Source organism: Pipra filicauda, unplaced genomic scaffold (genome assembly GCF_003945595.2).
Source record: "Pipra filicauda isolate LSUMZ 115617 unplaced genomic scaffold, ASM394559v2 scaffold144_size1929842_pilon, whole genome shotgun sequence".
Taxonomy (NCBI): domain Eukaryota; kingdom Metazoa; phylum Chordata; class Aves; order Passeriformes; family Pipridae; genus Pipra; species Pipra filicauda.
In genome coordinates, this window is record NW_024103929.1 from 764,489 (window position 1) to 777,429 (window position 12,941).

The 12,941-nt window shown below is 46.3% G+C and overlaps 1 protein-coding gene and 1 pseudogene across 1 annotated transcript; one reads left to right on the top strand and one right to left on the bottom strand.

Moving 5' to 3' along the window:
• Window positions 1-1,871: 1,871 nt before the first annotated feature.
• Window positions 1,872-3,549, bottom strand: LOC113989090 (annotated as a pseudogene).
• Window positions 3,550-9,469: 5,920 nt separating this feature from the next.
• LOC113989084 (rho-related GTP-binding protein RhoB) lies at window positions 9,470-11,817 on the top strand. Its single transcript, XM_027723325.2, has one exon. It carries the CDS (start codon window positions 9,749-9,751, stop codon window positions 10,337-10,339), a length of 591 nt encoding a protein of 196 aa, XP_027579126.1. The 5' UTR covers window positions 9,470-9,748; the 3' UTR covers window positions 10,340-11,817.
• The last annotated feature ends 1,124 nt before the right edge of the window (window positions 11,818-12,941 follow it).

Genomic DNA, 12,941 nt, shown 5'->3' on the forward strand with positions numbered 1-12,941 from the left:
TTTTCCTTAATAAACAGTCATGTTTAATATTTAAATTCATAAAATAAAAAAAAAAGGTTAATAAAACAGTTTCCTTCTCCTTCGTCTCCTCTCCCTCCCTTTCTCTCCCCTCCAACACTGGAGGAATGACTTATATAAGAGGAAAGCACTTCTGGCTCAAGTCTAGCCTGGATATTGACTGCTGGCAGTTTGCTTCTGTATAGATTCATCAGTATTGATTTTTGTTCCAAGTTTCAGATATGCATATGTATCACTTTCCAAGCATCAGTCTCCTACAGACTTTCCAGCTCTTCCACAACTAATATCTGAGCTCTTCACATGCATGAGCACCACCCCTATCCCAACAGGCCTGGGGTTCTGAGACAGATAAAGAGGAAGTGTTTGTATTTTTTTTACAAAAATGGCAAAATGTAAATAAATACAGTTTTAGCAAAGGGATGATGAAAAACCTCCCATGAGTTTCTCTTTTCCAGCTGTAGAGAAGTATACAGTGGAAACAGATTGCCAGCTTTCCATTTCCCACAGTGTAACAACAGTTTAATTCAGAGATATGTACAGTGAATACTGGGAGTGAAACCAGTTACTTATCTTGAACAAAACACCCTTCTGAAGGAAAGCACTTGCTTATTTAGACTGAAAACAGACACCAGACAATATGCTGACCAGTGTCCTACTAAGTGTGTGTGAGCTTGGATTCACCAAAGTGGTTCCTACTTTCCAAGCAGTGAGAGCAGTAAGTGCTTCACATCTTTGCAAAACCTCCTCTCTCCAATTCAATGTCCCACATCAGAGGCACCTGAGACACCTGTGCTCTTTGACTTATCTGCAGACTAATCCTCCCCACCCACACATGCGCATACAAAGTGGAAATAACAATTAAATCTACATAAATACAGCTCTTTGAAAGGTGCTAATGATGCTACTGCCTGAATCAGGAGAACACTTACACCCAGCACACACTCACATCCAAGTTGTATCGGGAGAGGAGTTTTAAAGTTTGGGTACAATATCAGGTTGCATTGAGGGGATTATAATAGACAGAGAGGAGAGGCAAAAGAGGTTAAGGATGGTCCAGGAGATAAATGGGAAAGGGCTTGGAAAACTAGAAAAAGAAAGCTCTGAGAAGTAGATGGTTCTTAGGCAGCAGTTTGAATTACTCATTTTGAAAATGGATATAACACTTACTTATCACCAAGAGGTGGGCTGGTAATTCACGTTGAAAAGTGCTCAGAAATTCTTGGAAGAAAGGTACTTTTGGAAATGTAGAGTGTCATCCTTGAGGCGTTTGTTATTATGGCACAGTGTGATTGTGGACTACAAAACTGCTACCATAAAGTGATGTAAAAGGAAAGCAGCAACCCATCCAGTACTGAATACTTGGCCAACCCCAGTATTTCTACCCATAATACTATCAATAGGCAAATACTGGTGGGGAGAGTCAGTAAAAATCTTAAGTGTGTATTTGACTATGTTTCTCACCTGGAAAATTTGCTTGTTTTATAAGTGTACAGTTCCAGGTGCACAATCAGTTTAGAAATTTGTCTTTATTCTCATTTTATGTCCCCCTGGGAAACTTTGACCATGCTGCCAGAGTGATGAAACTAGCACTGAGAAAGTCAGCAAAAGAAAGTGACAGATTTCCATGTTCTCCCAGTTCACGACAGTTACGCTCAATTAGTCCTGTATCTTTACTTCAGGATCTTTACTTCAGGATCAGAAGGGGTTTACCTCAAAACATTTCTCTGTCCACTTACTGTGTTACAGCATGTGCCTTCAAACCCTGCAGTCACATTGTTTGCCTGCTTCCAGGCTTGTGCCTTCAATGTCAGTCTGTAACTCAGTTCCTTGAGCTGCCAACACTCAGTGCTTCACAGAAGGGGAGAGTGTGGAGTTGCACCCAAAGTCTTTCCATTTTGGTCCATCTCTGTGCGTCTCTGAGATGTTCTGCTTAGGTTGACAGCATGTCTCAGTCTCTTTCCAGATTGTTAATGACTTGCAAAGTTGAGAGCGTGGTTGTTGGCATTCCCTTTTCTTCATGTCTCCTGCCTGCAAGTGCTAAGGAACGACAGAAAAATTTAAGATACATTCAGACCATAAGGACAAAGAGGCTTAGAAACTGAAGTCTAGTATTTTTCTCTACTTTTAAGATAGGAATTCTATCAAGAACTGGATTGTCCTACCCCAGATCCAGGCTGGTTTACCCCAGTTTATTCACCTGTGCCTGAAGAAGAGGTGGAGATAGCACTTACTCCTTTGTACCTTGTGTTATACATTGCAGTCCTGATTCATTTATGGAACCAAGCCCAGGCCAGCTCCACAAACGAATCCCAGAGAAAGTCAGACCTGTTCTGCCAGTCAGAAATCCACTGCTATTAGCACAGCAGACTATTGGATACGTGTGTGGTGACACCTGTCCCTAAGGACATCCTTCAAGGAAGTGTATGGAAGGGAGTGCATACTAGGAAACCTTGCCAGCATAGCTGCTTGCCACTAAGTCTTGCTACCAGGAACCTGGGATTAGATTCACTAAAACACGTGTTCTTGTGCTTGTCCCAGTAGTGCTGGTTTATGTTCCTGTTCTAGTCTGTGTGTAACCCCCCTTGATCAAAACACCTTTGTGGAGAATGCTATCTTGGTCATTTCCATTTCTCAAGACTGGTACTCATCTCAAATCTAGAATTATGCTCTTCAGCCTGTATCACAAGTGGAGAAGGAAATAAATCTAACCTTTCAAGTGTGATGCTTTGCAGATATAAAGGATGTTTTCCTTCCATAGCATAAAAGCAGCCTTTATAGCACAAACACAACAGCAACAAAACATCTACTTACCTTTCCACATGATGAAATCCAACAACAAAATAATATTCACTTCTCACAAAATTTGGCAGTGCTTGTAGTGTCTCTTTCTCCTCCTTTCCTCATTTAATGCACACTAGTTAATGATCTCCAAGCCCCTATCACCACCTTCTTTTGTCTTGGCAGAACACCCCAGGTAAGTATATGCCCCAATGCTGGCAGCTAAAGCTTTTCCTTCTGTAGTGTTAATTGGCTCCTTGCCTGGTGTAGTTAGTTTCTGCTTAGTTTCTTCTTAATACCTTCATCTCCCCTTAGTTCTATCTGGCAGCCATAGGAATAATAGGTACTGGGGCAGAATACTTTGATTTCTGGAACCCAAAAAGTGAGGATGTTTTGCTGTGAGTCAGGCCTGTATGTGAAGAAGCCCATTAAAATAACATCAGTGTCCGTGTAGAACACTGAGCGGACATTTCGGGGACTGACTTCATTCCTCCCTGCCACGTCCAAGAGAATTAGTTTCATTCAAGAAAATTAGTTTCATCTCTTTCCCGTTTACCTCTGTGTCAGTAGTGTAGGCATCAGAGTTGGCTCGTAGGACTTGGGAAGCTGTTCATCACAAAGAGCAAAGAAAGAGGAGGCATATCTTACCAGGAGCGGTATGCAAGTACAGTTATCTTTCTCCTAAGAGCAGCCATTCCTTGAAAATCAAGATGAAGTACAAAATGGCTTATTCTCATAATGAGCCTTTTTTTTTTTTTTAAGCTTGAGGAGAGAAATCCCATAAGTTTGGATTCTTTCCCTTATCCCCCTTTTCTTCTCTCCATACTCCTTTCTTACCTTTGTTCTCTATTTTTTCCCTTTTAATTTCTCTGGTAGCAGAATCTTCTGAAACTGTGAGTACTTTGCTCTTACCTGTTATTATAGATCAAAAAATGAAGGTATAAGCCAAGTCTGGATGTAACCAAGACTCCGTCAGTGCCCTATATTTCTGTTTTATCATCTCAGACATTGTTTATGGTCAGTGTTCAGTCCATAGCAGATTTCATTTTCTAGACTGACTTAATTTTGTGATGAGATGGAATATAAAACACTGTAGTGAACAACTTTCTATATCAGTTTTATTGACATTTTTCCTGTGATGGTCTCCTAGTGGAACTCTACCAATGGCAATAGCTATCCTGTGTAGATCCATGCTGCTTTTGGTCATGGTCTATTGTTATGTCGGAGTTAAGAAAGTATTCTCAGTCTTCATATAGTCACAGTTAATTTATATGAGATTTGTTACTATCCCTTACAGTATAGTAATTTCCAGCATCAACCACCTTCTCTTTCTCAATGTTCAGTGTTAGATTTGTTTCTTCTAAGATTGTTTCTGCCTCAGCTTCCTCAGGTCACTGGTTCCCTTGCAGAGAGAACTGACCACCACACTTCAAAGACCACCACAAAGACCACAATAATTCAAGGAATAGGTTAATGTATCTTAATATAGCCAACCATATGGCGTAATTGTTTTTTAAAGAAACCTACTTTACTGGCAATTAAGTGGAAGTTACACAAATCATTAACAAATCACAACATGTTTACTTCAGAAACTTCCTTGTTCCTATTGTGAAAGACATTTCAGTACTGAGTGTGCAAAACTGCTTGGCGGAGCAGGGGACTGACAGTGCGAGCATGAAACAGTAGCAGACCTACCAGACAGACCCTCAAAGACATCACTTTCCAGATCTGCTGAGACATCATAAATAAATGAATTGCAGAATCAGAGAGTCGATGAGATGAGATGAGATTATCCACTCCACCGTGCCCTGCTCAGGATTATGTCCAGTTGAGTTTTGAATACGTCCAAGGATGGAGAATCCACAGCCTCTCTGGGCAGACTTTTCCAGTGTCTGACCATCCTCAGAGCAGTGAAATGAATTCTATCCACTTCAGAGTCTAAAGAGAAAGAACATCCCCATGTTAAGGATGCTGTCTTGAACTCCAGAGATGGAGACTGAATTCCTGCTATCCTGTTGGCATTGGACAAGCAATTTTTACTCTGTCTCAGTTTTCCTGGTAGAAAAAAACTGCAAGGTGTCTGAACCACTATAAACTGAGAACAAAGGCAACCGGAGTTGAATTAATTTGGTCTCTCTGCAGAGAGAACTGTTTCCAAAGGCTTTTTTGGTGACGTAGATATGTAACATGATTAGTATAGTTGTGTAGTCAGCCCATTTATTTTGTACAGCTACACAAGGATTCTTCAACAGAGATGAGGGGTTGTAGGTCTAAAAATTTTAGCCTAAGGATGAGGAACTTGTTTTTGTTTAATTTGAAGTCAGCTGGAGACATGAGGCCACTTATATTTATTGTGGTGGTCTAATTTTACTCTACCAGACCATATTTCCTGAGTCTTATTCACATATAAATCTGATAGTCTTGCCATAGGAACCTGACAAAATTAAAGTCATCAGCTTCTGCCTTGCCTCTCTTATTTCCTGGAAGAGCAATGTCAGTGGGCCCCAGAGAGCTCTTTTGGATCATGAAGACATTTCCTTTTCGGGATGATGTGCTTTCATGTGCACTGTGCTTAGCCTAAACCTCTGTATGAAAATACATAGCTGTTTTAAATTTCTCTTGTTGTGCCTTGGCATTCCAGTTTCTAGGCAGACCAGTCTGGTTTCTCTGCTGAGAGCACTGATCACAAGGGGGTCTGCGAGTAAAGCTCTGGTTTTCTTCAGGGATGCTGGAAGGCAACGGACCTGCTGTGACACACAACAAGTGGTCTGGTGCCAGAAACTCTTAGCAGCTTAGAGAGACAGATACCATTTCTGCCTGTCCTCCCACATTCACTCAGAGCATTTTCACACTAGCCCCTGAACTGCTCATATTTAACTACCTCTTGCTTTCCTGACTTTGCTGAGAAGCGTTGACTGCATGAGGACTGCAGGATGCTTGATGCTTGTGCTACAAGTCAGCGTGTAGGACTCAATATGCCATTATAGCACATATGGCTCCCTCAGCATGTTATGCCACAGCAGGCAACGTACTTACTTGCCTACTTATTGACAAAAAGGAGAAAGATTACCTTCCCCACAGAGCTTTCATGCTTTTGGTACAGATTTATGCTTGAACACAAATTATCTGAGTTACAGACATGCCCTTTAGAAAATCTGTTTAGCAGAAAGAGCGAGGGGGGGGATATAATCTGGAAACAATCTCCTGTAATTGACTAGAATTGTCTTCTCCGCGATAAAAAATGCCAATTGGATTAAATCAAGAAAAAAACCCCAAAAGCTAAGTTTTAATCTCAAAACCATCGGCATAGGCAATGAAAGCAAACAGGTGATGTCTTCCTTCTCCTACTTCATACTTTCTTCACCAATCAATCATGGTGCTGCAGAACTAACAGTCTGCCTAGTGCACACTTAGGGACAACTGGAAGGGAAGATTCAGCTTGCTCACGGAACTATAGTTCAGCATATCATGCAAATTCAATCAGAAAATATAAAAGTTACAACATAAAGTTCAAATTCAGCCATAAAATATGTGAGCTGGCTACACTCACTGGTGCTTTCCAGACCATGACCATGCGCTATAAGATCACATAGAACAGACCCTGTACAAAATTCCCCAAGAAGAGGAAAAAACCACCTCATCCCAAAGTCCTGTTCTCTTTCCAGGTTTTCTGCTTCTGCTCTCAGGCACCACCCCAAGAAGGAAGCCTAAGTGCTTCCACAGATTATTATTCAAAGTGCTCATTTACAGTACAGCTGCTGTGCCTCTTTCACAGCACAGCCATGCTGGTCTTGACCCACATCTTCCCTGATGCATCAGTCCAAGCAGAAAAAGAAAAGGATTCCCATGTACTGATTTCCACTGTTCTTGAAACTGACTCACTTCATGCTCTCAGGTATAGCCTAAAGAAACAATGCTCCAGTGTAGAGAAGCAAATATATATACCTGAAAAGATAATATAAATTATTGAGGAGTGGCCTCCTCACTTCCTCTCAGCTCAGGGCAGTTACTACACAGCACACTGATATTTATGGGCTAAACCCACTGCAGGAGAAAGGTGGCATGTAGCAAATTTACATGAAGTATGAAACCCAGGCCATGACCAAGTCTCAGGTATTACACATTTAAGCATATATGTGTGATAACCACAGTGACTTAGATGTTCCCCGTAGATGCTGTTTCTGGAGTGTACCCCAGGACACTGAAATGAGTGTGATCTCAGCCTGAGTCAGTCACAGGGCTGAATCTTTCGATATAAAGTTCCCGGGGGGGAAAAAAAGTATTTGAAACCCTAGGTCAAGGAACAATATAGACTTTACTGAAGTGTTTCTTGCAAGGTGAGAAATGAAACATCAGGCCCTTTGCCTTCAGTGCAACTGTGTGGAAGGCTACAGATGTGAGACTTCACTAGAAAATGAGGCAGTTACAGCTCAGACCATAATTTGGTGATGGAGATATATGTGCATTCTTCAGCTGCAAGACGAGTCCCTGCTATAGGTTTGACTTGGGTTAGCTGGACATTTGGGAAGTATTTCTTTCACACCAGTATTAGTATCCTTTTCCTGGGACCAGCAGACAGTTCTGGATGAGGCCACTCTGCTTTGAAGTGCAAGAGTTAAAGAGCACGTATGTGGAACACTCACTTTCCCTTCTCTGCACCGAGGCACACAGGTAATTGCCAGCAGCGCTCTGTGTGAACAACAGAGCCGTGTGTTTTGAAATGAGTAAGCTGCTTATTTCCCTGCCTTCCACGGCACTGGGAAATCTCATCTCTCCAGGTGAGATGATTGACGCTAATTGCTCATTCAGATGATTCTTTTTCCAGTTTAACAAAATGTTTTGCTATATGAGAAGACAAAAACCAAACATCCAGGCATGATTCAAAAGCCAAATACAAACGGAACCAGAAGCGTATTTAAGGACCATCCCTCAGGATCCATGAAGCACTTGCAGCTTCTCCTGCTGCCGCCCCAGAGGTGGGTTTTTCCAAGAACAGGGACGTGCAGGGCGTGGGGACGCCGCGAGGGGGCACCGAAAAACCACCTTGAGCCCAACGCTGCGGGGGCGGGAACGGCGAGTTTGTTTGGATTTACATTATACAGCAAAAATACACAGCGAATTAACTCTCTCCGCCCGTCTGAGCGGCCTTACGTGCTCGGGATTTTAAAAAAATACCTACAAGCTGCCGGTGCTCTGTCGCCAGAAGGACATGCGAGCACGGGGAATGACTTCCACACAGTTTCGTGAAGAATTTAAACCTGCAGTAACAACAAATGTAAAAGGACGACGTAAGACAGAAATTTAGCCCTTCAAAAGGCCACGGGTGCTGTAGAGCACCGCTGCCTGTGACTACACTTTATTGCTGGGTTCTTTCAAACCTCAGTTTGAATTTATTATGTTCATCTAAAATATGCTGTGCAAACCCTCTAAGAACAAGGTACAAATCCATCCATGCCCATCCGGGGACGTGCTCTTTTGACAGGGAGAAATGGGAATTACAAAAATCTCACAGAAAATGCGTTTTATTTCAATGTCTAGGATTAAGTGAACCATTTGCCCTATTGACACACACCCCCTGTAATAGTCTGCTGCGACTCCTCGGGCGACTTGATGTACTCAGTGATGACTTTGCTCTTCAAGTGTGTATTTTTAAACACAATTTTTAATAACAACCCCATTGTTCAAACAGCTAATTTTTCTTCTTTTCACTAATGCTCGCTAGTAAAATGGGACGCTTTGAATCCAACGCTGAGAGGCAGTAGCCACAGGACATCGAGGAGGGGGGAATGGTCGCAGGGAAAAAGCTTGGGACGCCACCCAGCTGAGCAGCGATAGCTGCAGCAGGGACACAGAGAATCGCTGTGATCTGTGATCTCGGTGTGACTGTGAAGCGCTGGACATCCAGCTGGACATCCAGCGCTCCCAGGCCGAGCCGTCCCTTGGTGTGCGGGATCACACCCTGCCCTCCGAGCACACCGAAATCCCGGCGTTTTGCGTTTGTTTTCCACGCTTTTTTTTTCATCACTGTGACTTCCGACATCTCCGAAACGCCGTTTCAGTTAGGGCTTGAACTCGAACCTGCTACTTCTCCTGGCTCACAATTCCTCCGCTCCCTTTTGGCCAAGAGCCGGCAAGACAGAGACTCGAACATGATGAATTTTTTAAGGAAGGGAGTCGACTCCAGCGCTTTTCCAGTAGCACCCAGCGGAGGCTTTTGTTTTATTTAACCGCCTGCAACCCTCTCAGCTCACGTTGCCTGGGCTTTAAAGCAGCCCCGCGGACCCAGCGGCGTTCCCTCTGTGTGTTTCTCTCGGCTGCCCGCCCAGACTCTTCACACCGGCCATCCCGAGCAGCGGGACTGCGGGGGCCGGCCCTGCCCTGCCGCACAGCCGGGGTACTCCGGGGCCGGGAGGGCTCAATTGTTGGGGATGCAGCCCTGGCCGAGCCCGACCCCGCGCCCCCCAGCCCCGCCACCCCCTCACGGCCCTGCCCGGCCCGGCCGGGGCGGCGTCCCCGCCCTCTCTCGGCCCCGCCCCCCGCCCGCGGGCGCCCGCCAATCGCGACGCTCTCCGCCGGGGATGACCTCACCCTCTGCCTTCCCATTGGCCGGCTATATTAAGAAAGTCGCGAGCGCCTTTAAATAGCGGCGCAGGGCCGCAAGTTGCGGCAGTGGCGGCGCGGGCCCGGTGTGTGAGGGCTTGTGAGGGCAGGTGCCCGCGGCGGCGCTTTTCCCTCGAGGCTCCGGGACCGACGGCGCTGCCCTGCGGCCGTAGCGCTCCCCCGAGGCGCGGTGCCGGTCCGTGGAGAGAGGAGGGCGCGCCCGCCTGCCTGCGCGGGCCGGCTCGCCACGGTGCCTTGTGAGAAGCGAGAGGGAGCGGGAGGCGGCGGCCGCGGGGAGGAGGGCGCTGCCATCGTCCTGCTGCACGGCAAGGCCAGCTTGGCGAGCCTGGCCATGGCCGCCATCCGCAAGAAGCTGGTGGTGGTGGGGGACGGTGCCTGTGGCAAGACTTGCCTCCTCATCGTCTTCAGCAAGGACGAGTTCCCCGAGGTCTACGTGCCCACCGTCTTCGAGAACTACGTGGCGGACATCGAGGTGGACGGCAAACAGGTGGAGCTGGCCCTGTGGGACACGGCCGGCCAGGAGGACTATGACCGCCTGCGCCCCCTCTCCTACCCGGACACCGACGTGATCCTCATGTGCTTCTCCGTGGACAGCCCGGACTCGCTGGAGAACATCCCGGAGAAGTGGGTGCCCGAAGTCAAGCACTTCTGCCCCAACGTGCCCATCATCCTGGTGGCCAACAAGAAGGACCTGCGGAACGACGAGCACGTACGGAACGAGCTGGCCCGCATGAAGCAGGAGCCGGTGCGCACCGAGGACGGCCGGGCCATGGCAATCCGCATCCAGGCCTACGACTACCTGGAGTGCTCGGCCAAGACCAAGGAGGGTGTCCGGGAGGTCTTCGAGACGGCCACCCGGGCGGCCCTGCAGAAGCGCTACGGCACCCAGAACGGCTGCATCAACTGCTGCAAAGTGCTATAGGGCGTGTCTGGAGCGCTGGGCGCAGCGCCCGGGTCACCTGTTGGCGGGTGGAGAGGAGCTGGGTTATGCACGCACACGGCATCTGCCGGTCCCCTCCGCTGGAGGCTGGCGGTGGATCGGGGTGGGGGCTAAGGGAGGGAGCACCGCGCTCCCTGAGCCTTGGCCGAAAAGGGTTGTGCTGGCTCAGCCGCGGGGACAGAGGGAGGGGGGGATTGCATGCCCTGAGTCTTGGGAATAAGGTGGGGAGAAGCCTTCTACCACTGGCCCCTGCGAGTTGGTCGCGGACTCAAAAACAAAAAGCTGCTGAGACTGGACTGAGCAAATGTTGCACCCCGGCTCTTCCCTTTTGCCACCACCTGCTGCTCCCCGCTCCTAGACAGCCTCCTCTCTTTTGCAAGAGGAGGGCGGTGGAGCCGATGCTCGAAGGGACTTTTGCCTCCTGCCTGCATGTGCCTCCCCCCAGGCGGGCTGGGGAAAGGGGCTGCATGTCCCAAACTGCCCGCAGCATTCTCGCCTCTCCCGCACATGTTTCGGCCTGAGCCTGACCTGCTGTGGAAGTTAGTGCCCTGAAGACCGAGGCTGGGAGGGGAGGGTCATCCCAAGCGAAACCTGTATATATCTTACCATTTCTGTCTTGTGCAAATTGGGGTAGTGCAGGGGGTGCTTATATAAAGTGAGGTGGGGAGGGGGTGCCCAGCTGGGACTTGTGTTGTGCAAAGGAACTTGCCCTGAGTGACTGATGCCTGCTGATAATGCGAGCCTTGAACTGACTCCAGCTGCAGAAGCCACCAGGTGGGAAAGTAAAGCCGAACTGTCCTCCTTGCTGGACATCCACCTCATGACAGATGAGGCAGGATGAGCAAGGGGATGATATTGCCATATTATGATCTTGGTGCCTGCTCCTTCCTTTAATGTTGTCTTCTGCAAGTGTGTTGATTTGGGTTTATTTAAAAGTTTATTTTCAAAAGAAGTTACTTTGCACAACTTGGTGGATTTTTTTTTTTAATTAAACACTCAATGCACTCATCTGCATACAACACTGTAGCATTGGAAACATTCTTACTCAGTAACCTCATCTGGGTCTTGTGTTGAAATCAATTTAAAACAAGACAGAATAAAACCACTGTATATTTTTTTGCCTTGGAAAAAAATGGGTGAAAGCACTGTTCCTTATGCAGCAAGTACATCAGACTTTAGTACTAAAGGGCAGTTTAAAGAATTGAGGTTTATTTAAAACTTATTTTCACAGGGTGGCTAACCTGGGTGAAAATAATTTTGTGTTTCTCTGGTTCAGAGAACAAATGTATCCATTTATGTTTGTTTACTTTTCTCCCTCTTCCCTCAACAGTGGTACTGAGACTGTTTGTTTTTAATAAATCGACATGGCAAAAACTGAGATGTATTTGATGTTTACATAAAACTATGAACAGTGTATGCAGTTTTTTATGTAAAGTATTAAAAGACTATGCTGACACTTGTGAGAGCAGTGTTGTGATTCATGGAGACTGTCCTCAGTTTGCAGCAGTACACCTGGATGGCATTGAACTAGACCAGAGTTTGCCCCCTGCCTGCACATGCTTTTATTTGGATTTTTTTTTTCCACTGGCTGAAATACCTGTCTGACAGCTTTCAGAGGATGGTGGTTTTATTTCCCTTCGGGGGAGCTGCTTCCTTAGTTTTTCTGTGCATGGCATGTGGAAGTGTACTCAAAATTCAAGGTGGTGACTAATCCATGCTTGTTGAGTGCAAGAAGCTTCTGTGTCTTGTGCATGGTGAGCTTGTGCTTCCAGTGGGTTGGTGTAGCAGCAAAGGGGGCAGGAAACTGAAAAGTAGCAGAGGCAATAAGGTTTATTGTTCAAGAAAATACTAACATAAAAGCAATTTTTATTAGTGACCCCCACTTTGCTTGGGGTGTGTGGCCCTGCTTGTTGCAGTAGGGCATGAGGATGGGCACAGGCTTGCTGTTGAACAGGAGTCTCCTAAGCTGCCAAGCCAGCTTTCCTAATTGCTGGCTTCATTAATTCCCATAGCAATGTAAAAAGTCAAGGCCTTTCCATGCCGGGGATCCCCAGCAGGGCATTATCCCTATCCCTTCCCTAGCCTGCTCCAAGAATCAACTGCCTGGGCAGGTGCTCAAGGCCCTGTAATGCTGCCACAGACATTGGCTCCTGGCAGGAGAGGTGGCATAGGGCAAAATGTGTTACATGATTTTTGCTGAACAATAAGGCCTATGCCCAAAGTGCTGATGTCTCTTTTTTTTTTCCCCCCTCCTTTTTTTTTTTTTTTTTTTTTTTTTTTTTTTTGTAAAACCCCTTAGATACCTTCTAGGGAAATTTCAGTACAATTTTATATTTTCATAAATCCTCTTCACTCCTTTTGCAGAGATGAGAGAAAGGAGTCAAGCCTTTTCTTTTTCTGACCTATGAATATCTGCTAGGGTACAGATTGTTCAGAAATGTTAACTAATGTTAACAAATACCAAGGCAAGCAAGGCACATTTAATGGCTTTTGCTTAAATGCTTACAGAGGGTTCTGCCAGCTGCCGACTGAACATGATGGGGCTTTTTAGACAGGCTGACATGGAAATAGCAGGTTCCTTGTC